At 42.5% G+C, this 25,555-nt stretch overlaps 2 protein-coding genes across 2 annotated transcripts in view; one reads left to right on the top strand and one right to left on the bottom strand.

Moving 5' to 3' along the window:
* PPP1R37 (protein phosphatase 1 regulatory subunit 37) overlaps nt 1–25,555 on the top strand; it is a 55,040-nt gene that overhangs the window by 23,870 nt on the left and 5,615 nt on the right. The window lies entirely within an intron of this gene.
* Nucleotides 12,968–16,580, bottom strand: NKPD1 (NTPase KAP family P-loop domain containing 1). Its single transcript, XM_062512434.1, has 3 exons — nt 16,472–16,580; nt 16,077–16,208; nt 12,968–14,945 (listed from the first exon to the last, which is right to left on the bottom strand). The coding sequence occupies exons 1-3, from the start codon at nt 16,578–16,580 to the stop codon at nt 13,303–13,305; spliced, it is 1,884 nt and encodes a 627-aa protein (XP_062368418.1). The 3' UTR covers nt 12,968–13,302.

The raw sequence follows: 25,555 nt of genomic DNA, 5'->3' as shown, positions 1-25,555 counted from the left end.
ACTGCAGGAAATGATCAGGAATTTGGGATAAAATTGGGAATAACTGCGGAAATGATCAGGAATTTGGGATAAAATTGGGAATAACTGCGGGAAATGATCAGGAATTTGGGATAAAATTGGGAATAACTCCAGGAAATGATTGGGAATTTGGGATAAAATTGGGAATAACTGCGGGAAATGATCAGGAATTTGGGATAAAATTGGGAATAACTGCGGAAATGATCGGGAATTTGGGATAAAATTGGGAATAACTCCAGAAATGATCAGGAATTTGGGATAAAATTGGGAATAACTCCGGAAATGATCGGGAATTTGGGATAAAATTGGGAATAACTGCAGGAAATGATCGGGAATTTGGGATAAAATTGGGAATAACTGCAGGAAATGATCGGGAATTTGGGATAAAATTGGGAATAACTCCGGAAATGATCAGGAATTTGGGATAAAATTGGGAATAACTGCAGGAAATGATCAGGAATTTGGGATAAAATTGGGAATAACTCCGGAAATGATCAGGAATTTGGGATAAAATTGGGAATAACTCAGGAAATGATCAGGAATTTGGGATAAAATTGGGAATAACTGCAGGAAATGATCAGGAATTTGGGATAAAATTGGGAATAAGTGCAGGAAATGATCAGGAATTTGGGATAAAATTGGGAATAACTGCAGGAAATGATCAGGAATTTGGGATAAAATTGGGAATAACTGCAGGAAATGATCGGGAATTTGGGATAAAATTGGGAATAACTGCGGGAAATGATCGGGAATTTGGGATAAAATTGGGAATAACTGCAGGAAATGATCGGGAATTTGGGATAAAATTGGGAATAACTCAGGAAATGATCAGGAATTTGGGATAAAATTGGGAATAACTGCAGGAAATGATCAGGAATTTGGGATAAAATTGGGAATAACTGCAGGAAATGATCGGGAATTTGGGATAAAATTGGGAATAACTGCAGGAAATGATCAGGAATTTGGGATAAAATTGGGAATAACTCCAGAAATGATCAGGAATTTGGGATAAAATTGGGAATAACTCCGGAAATGATCGGGAATTTGGGATAAAATTGGGAATAACTGCGGGAAATGATCAGGAATTTGGGATAAAATTGGGAATAACTCCGGAAATGATCAGGAATTTGGGATAAAATTGGGAATAACTGCAGGAAATGATCGGGAATTTGGGATAAAATTGGGAATAACTGCGGGAAATGATCAGGAATTTGGGATAAAATTGGGAATAACTGCAGGAAATGATCAGGAATTTGGGATAAAATTGGGAATAACTGCGGAAATGATCAGGAATTTGGGATAAAATTGGGAATAACTGCGGGAAATGATCAGGAATTTGGGATAAAATTGGGAATAACTCCAGGAAATGATCGGGAATTTGGGATAAAATTGGGAATAACTCCAGAAATGATCAGGAATTTGGGATAAAATTGGGAATAACTCCGGAAATGATCGGGAATTTGGGATAAAATTGGGAATAACTGCGGGAAATGATCAGGAATTTGGGATAAAATTGGGAATAACTCCGGAAATGATCGGGAATTTGGGATAAAATTGGGAATAACTCCGGAAATGATCAGGAATTTGGGATAAAATTGGGAATAACTGCGGGAAATGATCAGGAATTTGGGATAAAATTGGGAATAACTCCGGAAATGATCGGGAATTTGGGATAAAATTGGGAATAACTGCGGGAAATGATCAGGAATTTGGGATAAAATTGGGAATAACTGCAGGAAATGATCGGGAATTTGGGATAAAATTGGGAATAACTGCGGGAAATGATCAGGAATTTGGGATAAAATTGGGAATAACTCCGGAAATGATCAGGAATTGGGATAAAATTGGGAATAACTGCAGGAAATGATCGGGAATTTGGGATAAAATTGGGAATAACTCCGGAAATGATCAGGAATTGGGATAAAATTGGGAATAACTGCAGGAAATGATCAGGAATTTGGGATAAAATTGGGAATAACTGCAGGAAATGATCGGGAATTTGGGATAAAATTGGGAATAACTCAGGAAATGATCAGGAATTTGGGATAAAATTGGGAATAACTGCAGGAAATGATCAGGAATTTGGGATAAAATTGGGAATAACTGCAGGAAATGATCGGGAATTTGGGATAAAATTGGGAATAACTGCAGGAAATGATCAGGAATTTGGGATAAAATTGGGAATAACTGCAGGAAATGATCGGGAATTTGGGATAAAATTGGGAATAACTGCAGGAAATGATCAGGAATTTGGGATAAAATTGGGAATAACTGCAGGAAATGATCAGGAATTTGGGATAAAATTGGGAATAACTCAGGAAATGATCAGGAATTTGGGATAAAATTGGGAATAACTGCAGGAAATGATCAGGAATTTGGGATAAAATTGGGAATAAGTGCAGGAAATGATCAGGAATTTGGGATAAAATTGGGAATAACTGCAGGAAATGATCGGGAATTTGGGATAAAATTGGGAATAACTGCAGGAAATGATCAGGAATTTGGGATAAAATTGGGAATAACTCCGGAAATGATTGGGAATTTGGGATAAAATTGGGAATAACTGCAGGAAATGATCAGGAATTTGGGATAAAATTGGGAATAACTGCAGGAAATGATCAGGAATTTGGGATAAAATTGGGAATAACTGCAGGAAATGATCGGGAATTTGGGATAAAATTGGGAATAACTGCAGGAAATGATCAGGAATTTGGGATAAAATTGGGAATAACTCCGGAAATGATCAGGAATTTGGGATAAAATTGGGAATAACTGCGGGAAATGATCAGGAATTTGGGATAAAATTGGGAATAACTGCAGGAAATGATCAGGAATTGGGATAAAATTGGGAATAACTCCGGAAATGATCAGGAATTGGGATAAAATTGGGAATAACTCCGGAAATGATCAGGAATTTGGGATAAAATTGGGAATAACTGCAGGAAATGATCGGGAATTTGGGATAAAATTGGGAATAACTCCGGAAATGATCAGGAATTTGGGATAAAATTGGGAATAACTCCGGAAATGATCAGGAATTTGGGATAAAATTGGGAATAACTGCAGGAAATGATCAGGAATTTGGGATAAAATTGGGAATAACTCCGGAAATGATCAGGAATTTGGGATAAAATTGGGAATAACTGCGGGAAATGATCAGGAATTTGGGATAAAATTGGGAATAACTCCGGAAATGATCAGGAATTTGGGATAAAATTGGGAATAACTCCGGAAATGATCAGGAATTTGGGATAAAATTGGGAATAACTGCAGGAAATGATCGGGAATTTGGGATAAAATTGGGAATAACTCCGGAAATGATCAGGAATTTGGGATAAAATTGGGAATAACTCCGGAAATGATCAGGAATTTGGGATAAAATTGGGAATAAGTGCAGGAAATGATCAGGAATTGGGATAAAATTGGGAATAACTGCAGGAAATGATCGGGAATTTGGGATAAAATTGGGAATAACTGCAGGAGTTCCCCACAGGCCTGAGGTGCTCCCGGGACCAGCGGCGGCCGCTCCTCGACCCCCGCCCGGAATCGTCCCCGCTCTGAGCTCAGGTGAGCCCCAAAAACCCCCCCTGGAAAAAAATTAAATTATTACAGGAAAAATAAAAATAAAATTAAAATAAAAAAAAAAAATCCAAAATTCCCCCCAAAAATAAAAAAAAAAAAAAAAAAAAAAATTCCCCCCAAAAAATAAAAAAAAATTACAAATAAAAAAAAAATTACCCCCGGAAAATTGGATTTCGTTGTGTTTTATTTTATTTTATTTTATATTTTATATTTCATTTCATTCCATTTTATTTTATATTTATTTTATATTTCATTCCATTTTATTTTATTTTATTTTATTTTATTTTATTTTATTTTACTTCATTTAATTTCATTTTATTTTCTCCTGATTTCTGTGGTTTTCTCCTGCCCTCTGTTGTTTTTTGTGGGCTTTTCTTGTTGGGTTTTTGTTTTTGTTTTTTTGCAGGAGGAGGAAATTTGGGAATTCCCTCCCGAAACAAAAAAAAAAAAAAAAAAAAAAAAAAAAAACCAAAAAAGGAGAAAAAAAAATAAAAAATCGTCAAAAATGGAAATGAGGAATGAGGAATGGAAATGGAAAATTAAAATGGAAAATGAAAAATGGAAAATTAAAATGGAAATGAAAAATGGAAAATGGAAATGGAGATGGAAATGGAAATGGAAAATTAAAATGGAAAATGAAAAATGGAAATGGAAAATGGAAATGGAGATGGAAATGGAAATGGAAAATTAAAAATGGAAATGAGGAATGGAAATGAAAATTAAAATGGAAAATGAAAAATGGAAAATGGAAAATTAAAATGGAAAATTAAAATGGAAATGAAAAATGGAGATGGAAAATTTAAATGGAAATGGAAAATTAAAAATGGAGATGGAAATGGAAAATGGAAAATGAGGAATGGAAAATGGAAATGGAAATGGAAAATTAAAATGGAAAATGGAAAATTAAAATGAAAAACGAAAAATGGAAATGGAAAATTAAAACTGGAGATGGAAAATTAAAATGGAAATGGAAAATTAAAATGAAAAATGAAAAATGGAAATGAAAAATGAAAATGGAAAATGGAAATGGAAAATTAAAATGAAAAATGGAAATGAAAGATTAAAGTCAAAAATGGAAAATGGAAATGGAAAATGAGAATGAAAAAAGGAAATGGAAATGGAGAAGGAAATGGAAAAATGGAAATGGAAAAATGGAAATGGAAAAAGAGAAATTAAAAATGGGAATGGGAATGGAAATGGAAAATGGGATTGGAAATGGGATTGGGTTTTGTTCTGTTTTATTTCATTCGGTTTTATTCGGTTTTATTCTGCTTTATTCTGTTATTTTATTCTGTTATTTTATTCTGTTTTATTCTGTTTTATTCTGTTATTTTATTCTGTTTTATTCTATTTTATTTTGTTTTATTTTGTTATTTTATTCTGTTTTATTCTGTTATTTTATTCTGTTTTATTCTGTTATTTTATTCTGTTTTATTCTGCTTTATTCTGTTATTTTATTCTGTTTTATTCTGTTTTATTTTGTTTTATTCTGTTTTATTCTATTATTTTATTCTGTTTTATTCTGTTATTTTATTCTGTTTTATTCTATTTTATTCTGTTTTATTCTGTTATTTTATTCTGTTTTATTCTGTTTTATTCTGTTTTATTCTGTTATTTTATTCTGTTTTATTCTATTTTATTTTGTTTTATTTTGTTATTTTATTCTGTTTTATTCTGTTATTTTATTCTGTTTTATTCTGTTATTTTATTCTATTTTATTCTGTTATTTTATTCTGTTCTATTTTATTTTATTCTGTTGTTTTATTCTATTTTATTTTGGCTTGGTTTATTTCATCTTATTTTGCTTTATTTTTATTTTATTTCATTTTATTTGGGTTTCTTTTATTCTATTTTATTCTATTTTATTTTATTTTATTTTATTTTATTTGGGTTTCTTTTTAGTTTCATTTCATTTATTTTTTACTTCATTCTATTCTATTTTATTTTGGTTTCTTTTATTTTATTTTATTTTATTTTATTTTATTTTATTTTATTTTATTTCTTTTTATTCTATTTCATTTTATTTTGGTTTCTTTTGGTTTCTTTTATTTTTTTCTTTTTTATTTGATTTGACTTGATTTTGGTTTCCTTTATTTTTATTTTATTTTATTTTTATTTTATTTTATTCTATTTTATTTTATTTTATTTTGGTTTACTTCATTTTATTTTGATTTTATTCTATTTTATTTTACTTTATTTTGTTATTTTTGGTTTTTTTTATTTTGACTTTATTCTACTTTATTTTAATTTATTTTGTTATTTTTTATTTTATTTTAATTTTATTTTATTTTATTTTATTTTGGTTTCTCTTTTTTATTTTATTTTATTTTATTTTGGTTTACTTTATTTTTATTCTATTTTATTTTACTTTATTTTGTTATTTTTGATTTTATTTTTATTTTATTTTATTTTACTTTTATTCTATTTTATTTTACTTTATTTTATTTTGTTATTTTTGATTTTATTTTATTTTTTAAATTTTAATTTTATTTTATTTTATTTTGACTTTATTCTATTTTTCTTTATTTTGTTATTTTTGATTTTATTTTTCTTTTCTTTCCCTTTATTTTTATTCGATTTTTCTCTTTTTTATTTTAATTTTTCCTTTCCTTTCCCTTTTTTTTTTTCCTGTCTCTCTTTGTCCCCAGCTGCAAAAATTCCCAGGAAAAGGAGGAGGTTGGGAAGGGGGGGCAGGGAAGGGCTGGAATTCCTCCAATTTCCAGAAAAAAAAACAAAAAAAACCCCAAAAAATTAAAAAAAAAGAAAATAAAAAAATAAATAAATAAAAGGGGGGGAGGGGAGGGGAATCTCCCGACCCGGAATTCCCAAAATTTCCCAGAATTCCCAGGGGGGGTTGAGCTACTTTATTTTATTTTATTTTATTTTATTCTATTTTATTTTATTTTATTTTATTTTATTTTATTCTATTCTATTTTATTTTATTTTATTTCATTGTCTTTTATTTTTATTTTATTTTATTTTATTTTATTGTCTTTTTATTTTATTTTATTTTATTCTATTTTATTTTATTTTATTTTATTTTATTTTATTTTATTTTATTTTATTGTCTTTTTATTTTATTTTATTTTATTTTAATTTTATTTTATTTTAGGTTATTTTCTTATTTTATTTTTATTTATTTTATTTTATTTTATTTTATTTTACTTTTAGTTTATTTTATTTTTAGTTTAGTTTAGTTTTATTTTATTTTTATTTTGTTTTATCGTATTTTTTTAAATTTATTTTATTTTTTATTTTAGTTTAGTTTAGTTTCATTTATTTTATTTTATTTCATTTTATTTTATTTTATTTTATTTCATTTCATTTTATTTATTTTATTTTACTTCATTTTATTTTATTTTATTTTACTTTGTTTTATTTTATTTTTGTTTTATTTTTTTATTTTATTTTATTATTTTATTATTTTAATTTTTTATTATTTTATTTTATTTCATTTTATTATTTTTTAGTTTTACTTTATTTTATTTTATTTATTTTAATTTTTTATTTTTTTATTTTATTTTATTTATTTTAATTTTTTATTTTTTATTTTATATTATTATTTTATTTTTTTATTTTGTTTTATTTTATTTTATTTATTTTAATTTTTTATTTTTTTATTTTATTTTATTTTATTTATTTTAATTTTTTATTTTTTTATTTTAAATTTTTATTTTTTTATTTTAATTTTTTATTTTATTTTATTTTATTTTATTTTATTTATTTTAATTTTTTTATTTTTTTATTTTATTTTATTATTTTAAATTTTTTTTATTTTGTTTTATTTTATTTATTTTAATTTTTTATTTTTTTATTTTATTTTATTTTATTTTATTTATTTTAATTTTTTATTTTTTTATTTTAATATTTTATTTTATTTTATTTTATTTTATTTTATTTTATTTTATGTTATTTTCATTTCCTTTTCCCATTGAGTGCAATAAAATCTTTCAGGGAGCTGCAGGGCTCGGGGCGGGGGTTGGTAATTGGAATTCCGGAGGGAAATTCCCGATTTTCCAGCCGGGAATTTTCTTTCCCTGCTGCTTTTTTGGGCTTTGGGCTTTTTCTGCCTTTTCCCTTTTTTTTCTTTTTTTTTTCCTTTTTTCCCCCTTGATTTTTCCCTTTTTTTTTTCTGTCTTTTCCTTTTTTTCCCTTTTTTTTTCCTTTTTTTTTCTGTCTTTTCCCCTTTTTTTTCTTTTTTTTTTCCGTTTTTTTCCCTTTATTTTCCCTTTTTTTTCTGCCTTTTCCCTTTTTTTTTCCCTTTTTTTTCCCCTTTATTTTTCCCTTTTTTTTTTCTGTCTTTTCCCCTTTTTTTCTTTTTTTTTTCCGTTTTTTTTCCTTTATTTTTCCCTTTTTTTTCTGCCTTTTCCCTTTTTTTTCTTTTTTTTTTCCTTTTTTCCCCCTTGATTTTTCCCTTTTTTTTCTGCCTTTTCCCTTTTTTTTTCCCTTTTTTTTCCCCTTTATTTTTCCCTTTTTTTTTTCTGTCTTTTCCCTTTTTTTTTTTCCCGTTTTTTTCCCTTTAATTTTTCCCTTTTTTTTCCTGTCTTTTCCTTTTTTTTTCTTTTTTTCCCCTTTTTTTTCCCTTTATTTTTCCCTTTTTTTTTTCTGCCTTTTCCCTTTTTTTTTTCCGTTTTTTTCCCTTTATTTTTCCCTTTTTTTTCCTGTCTTTTCCCTTTTTTTGATTTTTTTTCCCTTTTTTCCCCTTTGATTTTTCCCTTTTTTTGATTTTTTTTCCCTTTTTTCCCCTTTGATTTTTCCCTTTTTTTTTCTGTCTTTTCCCTTCTTTTTATTTTTTTTTTCATTTTTTCCCCTTTGATTTTTCCTTTTTTTTTTTCTGTCTTTTCCCTTTTTTTATTTTTTTTTTTCATTTTTTCCCCTTTATTTTTCCCTTTTTTTTTTCCGTCTTTTCCCTTTTTTTTCTTTTTTTCCCGTTTTTTCCCCTCTGATTTTTCCCTTTTTTTCTGTCTTTTCCTTTTTTTTGATTTTTTTTCCGTTTTTTTCCCTTTATTTTTCCCTTTTTTTTTTTCTGTCTTTCCCCCCTTTTTTTTTTTGCTTTTTTTCCTTTTTCCCCTTTATTTTCCCCCTTTTTTGTTTTTTGTTTCTTTTTCTTCCCTTTATTTTTCCCATTTTTTTCCTCTCTTTTCCCCTTTTTTTCTGTTTTTTTCTTCTTTTATTTTCCTGCATTTTCCCCAATTTTTTTCTATCTTTTCCCCTTTTTATATTTGTTTTTTCTTTTTGTTTTTTCCCTGCTTTTTTCCCTTTATTTTCCCCCTTTTTTTTCTTTTTCTTCCCTTCATTTTCCCCTTTTTTTCTGTATTTTCCCCTTATTTTTCTCTTTTTTTTTCCCTGGATTTTTTCCCTTTAATTTTTTTTCCATTTTTTCCTCTTTCTTTTCCCCTTTCCTTCCTTTTTTCTTCCCTTTCTTTTTTCCTTTATTTTTCCTCTTTATTCCGATTTTTTCTCTCTCTTTTCCCCTTTTCTTTCTTTTTTTTTTCCCCCCTGGATTTTTTTCCTTCATTTTTCCCTTTTTTTTTTTTTTTTTTTTTTTTGTCTTTCCCTCCCCCCCCTTTTTTTTTTTTCTGGATGTTTTTCCTTCTTTTTTTTTTCTTTTTTTTCTTTTTTTTTTTTTTTTTTTGTTTTTTTCTTTTGTTTGTTTTGGGTTTTTTTTGTTTTTTCTTTTTCCCCCCGCGGTGGAAATTTTTGTTCACGGCTGTTTTGTAATTAAAGGAATTCTGCGTTCGTCACCTGCCCTCTTTTTTTTGGGGACTCATCTTGGAATTCCAGAATTTTTTGGGGCAGTTTGGGGATTTTGGGGAGGGGGTGGGGGGAGGGGAGGTGAAAATCCCACTCCCCCTCCCCCCACGAAAAAAAAAAAAAAATAATAATTAAAAATAAAGAAAAACCGCGGAGCAGGCGGAAAATCCCATAAAATCCCCAAAAAATAAAAGAAAAAAAAAAATCCCCCCCAAAATAAAATAAAATTTTAAAAAATCCCATAAAATCCCCCCAAAAAAATCCCAAATATCCCCCAAAAAATCCCAAATATCCCCCCCAAAAAAACCCAAAAATCCCCAAAAGAATCCCAGAAAGTCCAAAAAAATCCCCAAAAATCCCCCCCAAAAACCCCCCAAATATCCCCCCCAAAAAACCCAAAAATCCCCAAATTAATCCCCCCAAAGATCCCGAAAAGAATCCCAAAAATCCCAAAAAATCCCCCCAAAAAACCCAAATATCCCCCCCAAAAAACCCCAAAAAATCCAAAAATCCCCAAAAATAAAAAAAAACCAAAATTCCCCCAAAAAATCCCAAATATCCCCCCCAAAAAAAAACAAAAATCCCAAAAGAATCCCAAAAATCCCCCTAAAAATCCCAAATTTCCCCCCAAAAAACCCCAAAAATCCCCAAAAAGTCCCGAAAAGAATCCCAAAAAGTCCCCAAAAATCCCCCCCAAAAAAACCCCAAATATCCCCCCAAAAATCCCAAATATCCCCCCCAAAAAAAACCAAAAATCCCAAAAAATCCCCAAAAGAATCCCAAAAATCCCCAAAAAAACCCCAAAAATCCCAAAAAAATCCCCCAAAAAATCCCAGAAATCCCAAAAAATCCCCAAAAAAACCCCAAAAATCCCAAAAAAACCCCCAAAAAATCCCAAATATCCCCCCCCAAAAAAAACCAAAAATCCCAAAAATCCCCAAAAAATCCCAAAAAATCCCCAAAAAAACCCCAAAAATCCCAAAAAAATCCCCCAAAAAATCCCGGAAATCCCAAAAAATCCCCAAAAATCCCAAAAAATCCCCCAAAAAATCCCAAATATCCCCCCCCCAAAAAAAACCCAAAAATCCCAAAAATCCCCAAAAAAACCCCAAAAATCCCAAAAAATCCCCAAAAAACTCCCCAAAAATCCCAAAAAATCCCCAAAAAACTCCCCAAAAAAATCCCCAAAAATCCCCAAAAATCCCAAAAAGTCCCCAAAAAAGTCCCCAAAAACCCCATAAAAATTCCCAGAGCGCAGAGCCAGGGTTGGAGCTTGGTTTATTGGGGGAATTTTCCCGGGAATTCCGCTGGGATGGGGTTTGGGAATTGCCCGGATTTGGGTTTGTTTTTTTTTTTGTGGGGGAGGGGGAGGATTTTCCCCAATTTTCCCACCCAAATTTTGGGAAGAGATCCCAAAAAAGTCTCAGGATTGGGGGATTCCCGACAGGGATGGGAATTTTTGGGATTCCAGGAACTTTGGGATAACCCAGGATCCTCCCAGGACCAAAATCCCGGGAATTAAATCCAGGAATTCCCTCTGGATCCTCCCAGGACCCAAATCCCGGGAATTAAATCCCGGAATTCCCTCTGGATCCTCCCAGGACCAAAATCCCGGGAATTAAATCCCGGAATTCCCTCTGGATCCTCCCAGGTTCAAAATCCCGGGAATTAAATCCCGGAATTCCCTCTGGATCCACCCAGGACCAAAATCCCGGGAATTGAATCCCGGAATTCCCTCTGGATCCTCCCAGGTTCAAAATCCCGGGAATTAAATCCCGGAATTCCCTCTGGATCCTCCCAGGACCAAAATCCCGGGAATTAAATCCCGGAATTCCCTCTGGATCCTCCCAGGACCCAAATCCCAGGAATTAAATCCCGGAATTCCCTCTGGATCCACCCAGGTTCAAAATCCCGGGAATTAAATCCCGGAATTCCCTCTGGATCCTCCCAGGTTCAAAATCCCGGGAATTAAATCCCGGAATTCCCTCTGGATCCTCCCAGGACCAAAATCCCGGGAATTAAATCCCGGAATTCCCTCTGGATCCTCCCAGGACCCAAATCCCGGGAATTAAATCCCGGAATTCCCTCTGGATCCACCCAGGTTCAAAATCCCGGGAATTAAATCCCGGAATTCCCTCTGGATCCTCCCAGGTTCAAAATCCCGGGAATTAAATCCCGGAATTCCCTCTGGATCCTCCCAGGACCAAAATCCTGGGAATTAAATCCCGGAATTCCCTCTGGATCCTCCCAGGTTCAAAATCCCGGGAATTAAATCCCGGAATTCCCTCTGGATCCACCCAGGTTCAAAATCCCGGGAATTAAATCCTGGAATTCCCTCTGGATTTTCCAAGACCCCTCCAGCATCTCCCAGTGACAAAAAACTGGGAATAAAACCCCGGAATTCCTGTTCCCGTTTTCCCCCCAGAAGGTCCCAAAATCCTTCCGGAGTTCCCTCGGGGTCAGGGGATCCCGATCCCAAATAATCCCAAATATTCCCGAATAATAACAAATAATCCAAAATAATAAAAATAATTGTAAATTATTCGAAATAAACAAAAATATTCCTAAATAATCGCAAGCGATCCAAAAGTAACCCCTTGAAAATCCCAAAATAATCCAAAACATTCCCAAAAAAACCCCTAATTTTCCCAAAATAATCCCGAAAAACCAAAATCTTAAAAAAAACCCCAGAAGTGTCATCAAAAGAAGAACAAAATAATCCCAAAAAAATCTGCAGTAATCCCAAAAAATTCCCAATAAATCCCCAAAAAAATGAAAAAAACCCTAAAAATCCCAACAAACCCCAAATTAATCCCAAGAAGTCCTAAAAAAACCCAAAATGCGCAAAAAATAAAAATAAAATCCCCAAAAGATATCCCCAAAAATCCCAAAATAATCCCCAAGATCCAAAAAAGACCCCCCAAAAAATCAAAAAATAATCCAAAAGAATAAGAATAAAAAAATCTCTAAATAATAAAAAAAACCATAAATAATCCCCAAAAAATCCCAAAATAATCCCCAAAAAATCCCAAATATTCTCCAAAATCCAAAATAATCCCAAAAATCCAAAATAAACCAAAAAATCCAAAAAATCCAAAATAATCCCATAAAATCCCGTAATAATCCCCAAAAAAATCCCTAAATAACCTCAAAAAATCCAAAATAATCCCAAAAAATCCCAAATAATCACAAAAAATCCAAAATAATCACAAAAAATCCAAAATAATAACAAAAAAATCCCTAAATAATCCCAAAAATCCCAAATAATCCCCAAAATCCCAAATAACCACAAAAATTCCAAAATAATCCCAAAAAAATCCGAAATAATCCCAAAAAAACCCAAATAATCACAAAAAAATCCAAAATAATCCCCAAAAATCCCTTAATAATCCCCAAAAAATCCAAAATAATCCCTTAATAATAATAAAAAAAATCCAAAATAATCCCCAAAAATCCAAAATAACCCCCAAAAATCCAAAATAATCCCTTGATTATCCAAAAAAATTCCAAAATAATCCCCAAAAATCCAAAGTAATCCCCAAACAATCCAAAATAATCCCCAAAAAATCCAAAATAATCCCTTGATTATCCAAAAAAATTCCAAAATAATCCCCAAAAAATCCAAAATAACCCCCAAAAATCCAAAATAATCCCTTGATTATCCAAAAAAATTCCAAAATAATCCCCAAAAATCCAAAATAATCCCCAAAAAATCCAAAATAATCCCTTGATTATCCAAAAAAATTCCAGAATAATCCCCAAAAATCCAAAATAATCCCCAAAAAATCCAAAATAATCCCTTGATTATCCAAAAAAATTCCAGAATAATCCCCAAAAATCCAAAATAATCCCCAAAAATCCAAAATAATCCCCAAAAATCCAAAATAATCCCTTAACAATCCAAAATAATCCCAAAATAATCCCCCAGAATCCCAACTTCCGCGCGGCTCAGGGCCCGCAGGGACACTGCACCCCCCGCGACACCGGCGCGGTTTTGCCGATCCGCGCCAAGGCCCTCAAGAATCCCATCTGGCGCCGGATGGAATGATCCAAATTCACCGTCACCGCCAGGAGCCGCCGCGCCTCGGCCGCGCCGAACGGGAAATCCCGAGCCAGGAATTCCTGGAAAAGCTCCGGATCGTCGTCCAAACTCAACACTTTGCCCAACGGTTGCCGGAGCGAGCTCAACTCTCCGGCGTTCTCTCGGAAGATGCTCCAAAGGGATTTGCCGGAAAGTTCCGGCGTCGCCGCGCCCTGCCCGGCGTCTTCCAAACATTGCAACGCCCAACTGAGCCGACACGGCCAACGATCGGCCAAAACCACCCAGGCCGCCGCGGCGCGAGGGGACAGGATTTCGGCGACGCCGCCGCCGGAACGGTGCAAGAGCAACCTCAACGTGATGGGGATGGTGTTGACGATTCTGCGGACGTTGGCGCCGTTCTCCGGGAGGTAACGGGACAAAACGTCAGAACCATCGTGGAGGCACCGGAACGCTTCGTGAATCCACACCACGGCCTCGGAATCCACCTCCTTCCAACCGGGAAACGCCGCCGCCGCCACGCCGCCGCCGCCGCGGGTTTTGGCGACGTTGCCGGCGATGATTCGGTACATGAGATCTTCCCGCGTTTGGATGGCGGCTTCGACGCTTCGTAACCTGGAACGGGCGCCCATTTCCGGGATGGAAAACGGCAACGTGACGGCGCGGTTGAGGTAGAGGTAACCGTTATCCGCCAAACCCTTCATGCAGCCGGTCTGCTCCAGGCACGGCACGATGACGCTGGGATCCACGGCCAGCACGAAGATGAACGGAGCGTTGGCGTCCGACAGCAGCGTGGCCATGGCGTTGAACACTCCGGCCACTTTTTCCGGGTAGCAGAGATCCAAACTGGTGATTTCCAACACCACTCGAAGCCGCCGGCGCTCGAAAACTTCCATGAACGCCAAAAAATCCACCAAAACTTCCACCTCGCCGCGGATTTTACTCATGAAACCCAACTGCCCGGCGAACCTTTCGCTGTTGGTCAAACGCTCGATTTTCTTCTTCTCGCTGATCAAGAAGTTCTTGAGGATGGACAAAGCGCCCAACACCAACGAAGAACCGGACAACGACGCCACGGCGCTGCCCACCACCTTCAACGCGTGGTGATCCTTGATGCCCGGCACCAACAAGGCCACCAAGAGGATGGCGATGCCCGCGGCCAGCACCAGGAGCAACCCCCAGAGCCGCAGGCAGGTCCCTTTCTTCAGCACCCACTCGCGCTGGGAGAAGCCGGAAGCGAAACGCGGCCGCGTTCCCAAAACGTGGAAGACGCTGAGCGGCAACGCGCCGAAATGCCGCCGGATGTTTTGGCACAACGTCGTCACCAAGCCGGCCCAGAGTTTGTCGCAGCCTTCGAACTCCCAGGCGCTGAAGCGGATGAAGATGAACTCCAGGTTCTTGCGGCGCAGGTGGCTCTCGGTGACCACGGGCTCGTAGAAGGCCAAGAGCCACAGGGCCACCAGCAGGCCCCAGCCGTGGGGGCTGCGCGGCTTCCGGTGGCCGCGGCGCAGCTCGGCGGCTTCGCGTCGGGCCATCTCCTCCCGCATGAAGGCTGGCAACGGGATTGGGTTGGGTTGAGTTGAGTTGGGTTGGGTTGGAATGGATTGGAAGAGATTTGGGATGAGATTTGGGATGAAATTTGGGATTGGATGGGATTTGGGATTAGACTTAGGATGGGTTGGGTTGGGTTGAGTTGAGTTGGGTTGGGATGGAATGGATTGGAAGAGATTTGGGATGAGATTTGGGATTGGATGGGGTTTGGGATTAGATTTAGGATGGGTTGGGTTGGGTTGGGTTGGGTTGGGATGGATTGGAAGAGATTTGGGATGAGATTTGGGATTGGATGGGATTTGGGATTGGATTTAGGACGGGTTGGGTTGGGTTGAGTTGGAATTCATGGCATGGGTTGGGTTGGGTTGGGTTGCGTTGGGTTGGGTTGGGTTGCGTTGGGTTGGGTTGCGTTGGGTTGGGATGGGTTGGGTTGGGTTGGGTTGGGTTGGGATGGATTGGAAGAGATTTGGGATGAGATTTGGGATTGGATGGGGTTTGGGATTAGATTTAGGATGGGTTGGGTTGGGTTGGGTTGAGTTGGAATTCATGGCATGGGTTGGGTTGGGTTGGGTTGGGTTGGGTTGGGTTGGGTTGCGTTGGGCTGGATGGGATTTGGGATGAGATTGGGGATGGCGTTTGGGATTTAGGGTCGGAGTTCGGGATTTGGCGCTGGAGTTTAGGGTGGGGTTTGAGATTGGGATTTGGGATCTGGGACTGAATGAAGGATTGGGATGGAACTCGGGACCGGGATCACATTCAGCGTTTAGGATGGAATCTGACACCGGAATGGGATTCGGTGTTTAGGGTTGGATTCAGGACTGGGGACTGCGCCGAGAAACCCAAAAACCCTCGTGAAAAAAACACCAAGCACAGGAAACCTCAAAAACCCCAAACACCAAATCCTAAAATCCCAAACTCCAAATCCCCAAATCCCAAAACCCTGAAATCCCCAAACCCCCTAAAACCCCCAAAACCCCAAACCCCAAAACCCCAAACACAAAATCCCAAACCCCCAAATCCCCAAAATCCCAAACCCCCAAATCCCCAAAATCCGAAACCCCCAAATCCCCAAAATCCCAAACCCCCAAACCCCCAAATCCCAAACCCCCAAACCCCCAAATCCCAAACGCACCGGTGACCTTGGCCAGCAGGGACTCGAGGCGGTGGCCGCAGGGCGCGTAGAAGCCGACGGTGACCGGGGTGGCCGTGTGGCACAGGGTGCGCGACAGGCAGCGGCAGTAGATGTCATCTTCAGTGGGGGGATCTGGGATTGGGATTGGGATTGGGATTGGGGTTGGGATTGGGATTGGGGTTTGGGGTTGGGGTTTGGGACAGGCAGCGGCAGTAGATGTCATCTTCAGTGGGGGGATCTGGGATTGGGATTGGGATTGGGATTGGGATTGGGATTGGGATTGGGATTGGGGTTGGGATTGGGGTTGGGATTGGGATTGGGGTTTGGGATTGGGGTTGGGGATTTGGGATTCAGGATTCAGGAGGTGGGATTTGGGATTTAGGGTCAGGACGTACCTTGGAGCTCTGGGGCCGCTCCCTCCGCGGGGGCTCCGGGCCCACACGGCCGTGGGGACCCCCCCGGGCCCAGCCAGGCCTCGCACTCCTCACACCCCCCTGGGGACATCCCTGGGGACATCCCTGGGGACATCCCTGGGGACATCAGCCCCGGCCCCGAGGAACAGCAGGAACCCTGTGGGGACATCATGGGGACATCACGGGCACATCATGGGGACACCACAGGGACAGCCCTGGGGACATGGGGACACCACAGGGACATCACGGGGACACCACAGGGACAGCCCTGGGGACATGGGGACACCACAGGGACATCACGGGGACACCACAGGGACAGCCCTGGGGACAGCCCCGGCCCCGAGGAACAGCAGGAACCCTGTGGGGACATCATGGGGACACCACAGGGACATCATGGGGACACTGGGGGGACATGGTGGGGACACTGCAGTAGGAACCCTGCGGGGACAGGGACACTGTGGGGACACCGCCGAAATCCCAGTCCCACCCCAGTCCCCAAATCCCACCCCAGTTCCCAGTCCCATCCCAGTTCCATCCCAGTCCCATCCCAGTCCCCAAATCCCACCCCAGTTCCCAGTCCCATCCCAGTCCCCAAATCCCACCCCAGTTCCCAGTCCCATCCCAGTTCCATCCCAGTCTCATCCCAGTTCCCAGTCCCATCCCAGTTCCATCCCAGTCCCATCCCAGTTCCCAATCCCATCCCAGTTCCCAATCCCATCCCAGTTCCATCCCAGTCCCATCCCAGTCCCCAAATCCCACCCCAGTTCCCAGTCCCATCCCAGTTCCATCCCAGTTCCATCCCAGTTTCCATCCCAGTCCCACCCCAGTCCCCAAATCCCACCCCAGTTCCCAGTCCCATCCCAGTTCCATCCCAGTCTCATCCCAGTTCCCAGTCCCATCCCAGTTCCATCCCAGTCCCATCCCAGTTCCCAATCCCATCCCAGTTCCCAATCCCATCCCAGTTCCATCCCAGTCCCATCCCAGTCCCCAAATCCCACCCCAGTTCCCAGTCCCATCCCAGTTCCATCCCAGTTCCATCCCAGTTTCCATCCCAGTCCCACCCCAGTCCCCAAATCCCACCCCAGTTCCCAGTCCCATCCCAGTTCCATCCCAGTTCCATCCCAGTTTCCATCCCAGTCCCATCCCAGTCCCCAAATCCCACCCCAGTTCCCAGTCCCATCCCAGTTCCCAGTCCCATCCCAGTCCTACCCTGGGCAGCTCCAGCAGCTCCATCCCTGTCCCTGTCCCGGTTCTGTCCCGGGATTTATTGGCACAGGAGATCCCAGTTCCCAATCCCATCCCAGTCCCATCCCAGTCCTACCCTGGGCAGCTCCAGCAGCTCCATCCCTGTCCAAGTCCCTGTCCCGGTCCTGTCCCGGGATTTATTGGCACCGGAGATCCCAGTTCCCAATCCCATCCCAGTTCCATCCCAATCCCATCCCAGTCCTACCCTGGGCAGCTCCAGCAGCTCCATCCCTGTCACTGTTCCGGTTCCTGTCCCCAACTTTGTCCCGGTTCTGTCCCGGGATTTATTGGCACTGGAGATCCCACTTCCCAAATCCCACCCCAGTTCCATCCCAGTCCCACCCCACTCCTACCCTGGGCAGCTCCAGCGGCTCCATCCCTGTCCCGGTCCCTGTCCCGGGATTTATTGTCCCGGGATTTATTGTCCCGGGATTTATTGGCACCGGCACCGGCGATCCCGGCCAGGGAGGGGCGGCCGGGGCAGAAATTCCGGCTGAGCCCGACCTGAGTCAGGGCCCAGCAATTCCCGCCCGGATCCGGCCCGGGACAAAGGGGACAGCGGCGACAACGGGGACAAAGGGGACGGACAGGGGGGACAGAGGGGACGGACAGAGGGACAGGGGGGACAGAGGGACAGGGGGGACGGACAGAGGGACAGGGGGGACAGAGGGGACGGACAGAGGGACAGGGGGGACAGAGGGACAGAGGGACAGAGGGGGGACATGGGGACAGCGGCGACACGGGGACGAAGGGGACACAGGGAGACAGTGGGGACAAGGGGGACAATGGGGACAGACAGAGGGACACGGGGACAATGGGGACAGACAGAGGGACACGGGGACAATGGGGACAGACAGAGGCGACAGCGGTGACAGGAGGGACGGGCTGGGGGGACAGGAGGGACACGGGGACAGAGGGGACACGGGGACAGAGGGGACACGAGGACGGGCAGGGGGGACACGGGGACAGGAGGGACACGGGGACAGGAGGGACACGGGGACACGGGGACAGAGGGGACACGAGGACGGGCAGGGGGGACACGGGGACAGGAGGGACACGGGGACAGAGGGGACAGAGGGGACACGGGGACAGGAGGGACACGGGGACAGAGGGGACAGAGGGGACACGGGGACAGAGGGGACACGAGGACGGGCAGGGGGGACACGGGGACAGCGGGACCCCGGGCAGGGCCCAGGAGGGGACAGTGCCAGCTCTGCTTGGTGACATTTCTTTCCAGCGCTGGGGTGGCACCGCTGTGACATCGCTGTGGCATCGCCACTTCCGGTGGCCGCTGCCAGAGGAACCTGCTGGCCCGGGCACTGGTGGCACCTGGGTGACAACCGGGTGGCCACACCCCTCCCCCACACATACACACACACACCCCTCCCCCCTCCGCCGGATGGAGTGGGGCCAGGGTGGGGTCACCGCGGTGGGGAGGCACCAGTGACACCAGTGACACCAGTATGGGCTGGGGTAGGGTCCCCAGTATAGACCGGCACCAGTGACACCAGTGACACCAGTATGGGCTGGGGTAGGGTCCCCAGTATGGGCCGGCACCAGTGACACCAGTGACACCAGTATGGGCTGGGGTAGGGTCCCCAGTATGGGCCGGCACCAGTGACACCAGTGACACCAGTATGGGCTGGGGTAGGGTCCCCAATGTCCCCAGTACGGGCTGTCCCAGTGTCCCCAGTGTCCCCAGTACGGGCTGTCCCAGTGTCCCCAGTGTCCCCAGTATCCCCAGTACGGGCTGTCTCAGTGTCCCCAGTGTCCCCAGTGCCCCCAGTATGGGCTGTCCCAGTGTCCCCAGTGTCCCCAGTATCCCCAGTACGGGCTGTCCCAGTGTCCCCAGTGTCCCCAGTGTCCCCAGTGTCCCCAGTACGGGCTGTCCCAGTGTGCCCGGTGTGGGCTGTCCCAGTATTCCCAGTATTCCCAGTATCCCCAGTATGTGTCCCCAGTGTCCCGGTCCCGCGGGGGCGGGCTGGCACCGCTGGCATTTCCTCCCCACCGCGAGAGGGGGAGGAGGGGAGGGGGCGACACCCGCGTGTCCCCCCCGTGTCCCCCCCGTGTCCCCCCCTCTGTCCCCCCGTGTCCCCCCCGTGTCCCCCCCTCTGTCCCCCCCCCGTGTCCCCCCCGTGTCCCCCCCGTGTCCCCCCCCTCTGTCCCCCCGTGTCCCCCCGTGTCCCCCCGTGTCCCCCCCCGTGTCCCCCCCTCTGTCCCCCCGTGTCCCCCCCTCTGTTCCCCCGTGTCCCCCCCTCTGTCCCTTGTGTCCCCCCCATATCCCCCCCCATATCCCCCCCCATATCCCCAGTAGTGTGTGGAGGGGAGGGGGGGGGTTGGGCGATTCCCCAGCCCCACCCCGGGTATTTCCCCGCCCCTCCCCCCCTCAGCCCCACCCCGGGGCGGTTCCCCTCCCCCCCCCGTGTCCCCCCGGTGTCCCCCCCGTGTCCCCCCCGTGTCCCCCCCCCCCCCATGGCCATGGGCCCCGCTCTGCTGCTCGCCGCCCTTTTGGCTCTGCCCCCCCCCGGGGTCCCCTTCGTCCCCTCCCCTCCCCCCCCCCCACCCAAGGGGGTCCCCCCCGGATCCGAGTTCGTTTCTCTCCCCCCCCCGTTGTTGTCCCGGGGGTCTCCCCCCTCCCCCCGGAGGGGACCCGGGGGTGACAGGGGGGGACGGGGGGGGGAGGGGACGGGGACAATGTCCCCGTGGTGCTGGAGAGCGGCCGGGACCCCCCCCCCCCGGGAGCGGCTTCAGACTCGGTCAGTGCTGGGGAGGGGGATTTGGGGGGGGGGGAGGGTGGGAGGGGAGAGTCGGGGGAGTTTGGGGGGGGGGTCGGGGGATTTGGGGGGATTTGGGGGGGGGGAGGGTGGGGAGGGGAGAGTCGGGGGAGTTTGGGGGGATTTGGGGGGATTTGGGGGGATTTGGGGGGGGGGGAGGGTGGGGAGGGGAGAGTCGGGGGAGTTTGGGGGGGGGGAGGGGGATTTGGGGGGATTTGGGGGGATTTGGGGGGGGGGGAGGGTGGGGAGGGGAGAGTCGGGGGAGTTTGGGGGGGGGGAGGGGGATTTGGGGGGGGGAGGGTGGGGAGGGGAGAGTCGGGGGAGTTTGGGGGGGGGATTTGGGGGGATTTGAGGAGAGTTTGGGGGGATTTGGGGGGGATTTAGGGGGGATTTGGGGGGGTTTTGGGGGATTTGGGGAGGGTTTGGGGGGGGTTCGGGGGGATTTGGGGGGATTTTGGAGCGGGTTGGGGGGATTTGGGGGGGATTTGGGGGAGTTTGGGGGAATTTGGGGGGGATTTGGGGGAGTTTGGGGGAATTTGGGGGGGATTTGGGGGGGGTTCGGGCGGATTGGGGGGGATTTTGGGGGGATTTGGGGGGGATATTTCAGGATTTGGGGGGATTTTGGGGGATTTTAGGGGGGGTTGGGGGAATTTGAGGGGATTTTGGGGCGGTTCGGGGGGGGATTTTGGGGGATTTTGGGGAATTTTGGGGGGAATTTGGGGGGGGTTTGGGGGGGATTTTGGGGGGGTTCGGTGGGATTTTTGGGAATTTGGGGGAATTTTGGGGGATTTTGGGGGAACTTGGGGGGAATTTGGGGGGGTTTTAAGGAGGTTTTGGGGGATTTTTGGGGTGGTTTGGGGGGGATTTTCGGGGGGGTTGAGGGGATTTGAGGAGATTTTGGGGGAAATTTGGGGGAATTTTGGGGGATTTTGGGACTTGGGGAAGATTTGGGGTGGGGGTCGGAATTTGAAAACCCCACAAATTTTGGGGTCTCGGGGTGAATTTTAGGGGTGCGGATTTATCCAGAATATTTTGTTCTCCCCAAAAAAACAAAAAAATCCCCCAAAAAAATCCCCCCAAAAAAATCCCCAAAAAAATCCCAAAAAAAATCCCCCAAAAAATCCCAAAAAATCCCCAAAAAATCCCAAAAAAATCCCCCAAAAATCCCCAAAAAATCCCCCCAAAAATCCCCAAAAATCCCCCAAAAAAATCCCAAAAATCCCCCAAAAAATCCCAAAAAATCCCAAAAAAATCCCCAAAATCCCCACGAGATTTTTTTGGTTTTTTTTTTTTTTTTTTTTTTTTTTGGGGGGTGCCCCAAAAAAATCCAAATTTCCCCCCCCCAAAAAACCCCTTTTTTTTTCTTAATTTTAATTTTAATTTTTTATTTTTATTTCAATTTATTTTTTATTATTTTTTTAGGGTGGGGTTTTTGGGGTCGGGAGGAGTTTGGGGTTTTTTTGGGGGGGTTTGTGTGGGTTTTTTTGGGGTTTTTTTGGGTTTTTTTGGTTTTTTGGGGGGGGATTTTTTTGGGGTTGTTTTTTTGATTTTTTGGGGTTTTTTTTGTGGGATTTTTTGGGGTTTTTTTGGTTTTTTTGGGGGGGGTTTGTGGGGTTTTTTTGGGATTTTTTTGGGTTTTTTTTTTTGGTTTTTTTGTGGGTTTTTTGGGTTTTTTTGTGTTTTTTTGTTTTTTTTGGGGGGGGTTTGTGGGGTTTTTTTTGGGGATTATTTGGGGGGGTTTTTTGTGGGTTTTTTGTTTTTTGGGGGGGTTTTTGTGGTTTTTTTTTTGTTTTTTTGGGTTTTTGTGTTTTTTTTTGTTTTTTTTTTTTGTGGGTTTTTTTTTTTAGGATTTTTTTGGGGGGGAGATTTTTTGGGGAGGATTTTTTGGGGGGGTTTTGTGGGTTTTTTTTGTTTTTTTTGTGTTTTTTTTTGTGTTTTTTTTGCTTTGTTTTGTTTTGTTTTTGTGGGGGTTTTTTTTAGGATTTTTTTTGGGTTTTTTTTTTTTTGGGTGGGAGATTTTTTTGGGGAGGTTTTTTGTGTTGTTTTTTTTGTTTGTTTTTTGGGTTTTATTTGTGTTTTTTGGGTTTGTTTTTGGGTTTTATTTGTGTTTTTTGGGTTTTATTTGTGTTTTCTGGGGGGCTTTGGGGGGGGTTTTTGTGAGTTTTTTTTGTTTTTTTGTTTTTTTTTTTTGGTGTATTTTTTTTTTTTAGGATTTTTCTTTTTTTGGGGATTTATTTTTTTTTTTTAAATTTTTCGGGGAAGGGTGGGCCCCAATCCCACCCACGCAGCTCCATGAGATCATCGAGTCCCGCTGGAAAACTTCGGGAATTCGCAAAATAAACAAAGGGGCCCCGGCAGAGCTCGGGATCGGCCCCAAAAAAAAATAAACGAAATTAAAAAAAAAAACAACAAAAAAATGGGGCTGGGACCCCTCCCCAAAATTTATGAGATCCCCCCCAAAAAATGTCCTGGATCACCCCCAAAAAAAGCCCCAAAATCTGGATTTGTTTTGGATCCTCCCCAAAATTTGGGGATTTTATCCTGGACCCTTCCCCAAAATGTTCAGGATTTGTCCCAAAAATGGGGCTGGGACCCCTCCCCAAAATTTCTGGGATCCCCCCCAAAAAATGTCCTGGATCACCCCAAAAAAAAACCAAAAAAAAAGCCCCAAAATCTGGATTTGTTTTGGATCCTCCCCAAAATTTGGGGATTTTATCCTGGAGCTTCCCCAAAATGTTCAGGATTTGTCCCAAAAATGGGGCTGGGACCCCTCCCCAAAATTTCTGGGATCCCCCCCAAAAAATGTCCTGGATCATCCCAAAAAAAGCCCCAAAATCTGGATTTGTTTTGGATCCTCCCCAAAATTTGGGGATTTTATCCTGGAGCTTCCCAAAAATGTTCAGGATTTATCCCAAAAATGGGGCTGGGACCCCTCCCCAAATTTCTGGGACCCCTCCCCAAAATTTCTGGGATTCCCCCCCAAAAAATATCCTGGATCACCCCAAAAAAACCAAAAAAAAAAGCCCCAAAATCTGGATTTGTTTTGGATCCTCCCCAAAATTTGGGGATTTTATCCTGGAGCTTCCCCAAAATGTTCAGGATTTATCCCAAAAATGGGGCTGGGACCCCTCCCCAAAATTCTGGGATCCCCCCCAAAAAATTTTTCCTGGATCACCCCCGAAAAAATCTGGATTTGTTTTGGATCCCTCCCAAAATTTTGGGATTTTATCCTGGACCCTTCCCAAAAATGTTCAGGATTTATCCCAAAAATGGGGCTGGGACCCCTCCCCAAAATTTCTGGGACCCCTCCCCAAATTTCTGGGACCCCTCCCCAAAATTTCTGGGATCCCCCCCAAAAAATATCCTGGATCACCCCAAAAAAACCAAAAAAAAAAAAAGCCCCAAAATCTGGATTTGTTTTGGATCTCCCCCAAAATTTTGGGATTCTATCCTGGACCCTTCCCCAAAATGTTCAGGATTTGTCCCAAAAATGGGGCTGGGACCCCTCCCCAAAATTTCTGGGATCCCCCCCAAAAAATGTCCTGGATCATCCCAAAAAAAGCCCCAAAATCTGGATTTGTTTTGGATCCTCCCCAAAATTTTGGGATTTTATCCTGGAGCTTCCCAAAAATGTTCAGGATTTATCCCAAAAATGGGGCTGGGACCCCTCCCCAAATTTCTGGGACCCCTCCCCAAAATTTCTGGGATCCCCCCCAAAAAATATCCTGGATCACCCCAAAAAAACCAAAAAAAAAAAAGCCCCAAAATCTGGATTTGTTTTGGATCTCCCCCAAAATTTTGGGATTTTATCCTGGACCCTTCCCCAAAATGTTCAGGATTTGTCCCAAAAATGGGGCTGGGACCCCTCCCCAAAATTTCTGGGATCCCCCCCAAAAAATTTTTCCTGGATCACCCCCGAAAAAAAAAAAAACCCAAAATCTGGATTTGTTTTGGATCCCTCCCAAAATTTTGGGATTTTATCCTGGACCCTTCCCAAAAATGTTCAGGATTTGTCCCAAAAATGGGGCTGGGACCCCTCCCCAAAATTTCTGGGATCCCCCCCAAAAAATGTCCTGGATCACCCCCAAAAAAAGCCCCAAAATCTGGATTTGTTTTGGATCCTCCCCAAAATTTTGGGATTTTATCCTGGACCCTTCCCCAAAATGTTCAGGATTTGTCCCAAAAATGGGGCTGGGACCCCTCCCCAAAATTTCTGGGATCCCCCCAAAAAATGTCCTGGATCACCCCAAAAAAAAACCAAAAAAAAAGCCCCAAAATCTGGATTTGTTTTGGATCCTCCCCAAAATTTGGGGATTTTATCCTGGAGCTTCCCCAAAATGTTCAGGATTTGTCCCAAAAATGGGGCTGAGACCCCTCCCCAAATTTCTGGGACCCCTCCCCAAAATTTCTGGGATCCCCCCCAAAAAATATCCTGGATCACCCCAAAAAAACCAAAAAAAAAAAAGCCCCAAAATCTGGATTTGTTTTGGATCCTCCCCAAAATTTGGGGATTTTATCCTGGACCCTTCCCCAAAATGTTCAGGATTTGTCCCAAAAATGGGGCTGGGACCCCTCCCCAGAATTCTGGGATCCCCCCCAAAATTTCTGGGATTCCCCCCCAAAAAATGTCCTGGATCACCCCAAAAATAACCAAAAAAAACCCCCAAAATCTGGATTTGTTCAGGGGATTTTTGGGGATTTTTTGGGGATTTTTTGGGGATTTTTTTGGGATTTTTTTTCTTTTTTTCTTTTTCTTTTCTTTTCTTTTCTTTTCTTTTCTTTTCTTTTCTTTTCTTTTCTTTTCTTTTCTTTTCTTTTCTTTTCTTTCCTTTTTTATTTCTCTTTTTTTCCTCTTTTTTTTCTCTTTTTTCTCTTTTCTCCCCCTTCCTTTTCTCTTTTTTTCTCTTTTTTTTCTCTTTTTTTCCCTTCCTTTTCTTTTTTTCTCTTTTTTCTCTTTTCTCCCCCTTCCTTTTCTTTTTTATTCCTCTTTTTTTCCCCCCTTCCTTTTCTCTTCTTTTCTCTTTTTTTCTCTTTTTTCTCTTTTTTT

The sequence above is a fragment of the Cinclus cinclus genome, chromosome 37 (genome assembly GCF_963662255.1).
Source record: "Cinclus cinclus chromosome 37, bCinCin1.1, whole genome shotgun sequence".
NCBI lineage: Eukaryota > Metazoa > Chordata > Aves > Passeriformes > Cinclidae > Cinclus > Cinclus cinclus.
Note: the sequence above shows the minus strand (reverse complement) of the source record. Positions and strands in the feature narration are given on the sequence as shown.

Bases quoted from the DNA above. Each gene is read 5' to 3' on its own strand.
- NKPD1 (XM_062512434.1), bottom strand. From the start codon at position 16,580: ATGTCCCCAGGGGGGTGTGAGGAGTGCGAGGCCTGGCTGGGCCCGGGG. The intron at 16,209-16,471 runs GTACGTCCTGAC...TCCCAATCCCAG, and splicing joins AGCGGCCCCAGAGCTCCAAG to ATCCCCCCACTGAAGATGAC. The intron at 14,946-16,076 runs GTGCGTTTGGGA...TCCCGTTGCCAG, and splicing joins CCTGCTGGCCAAGGTCACCG to CCTTCATGCGGGAGGAGATG.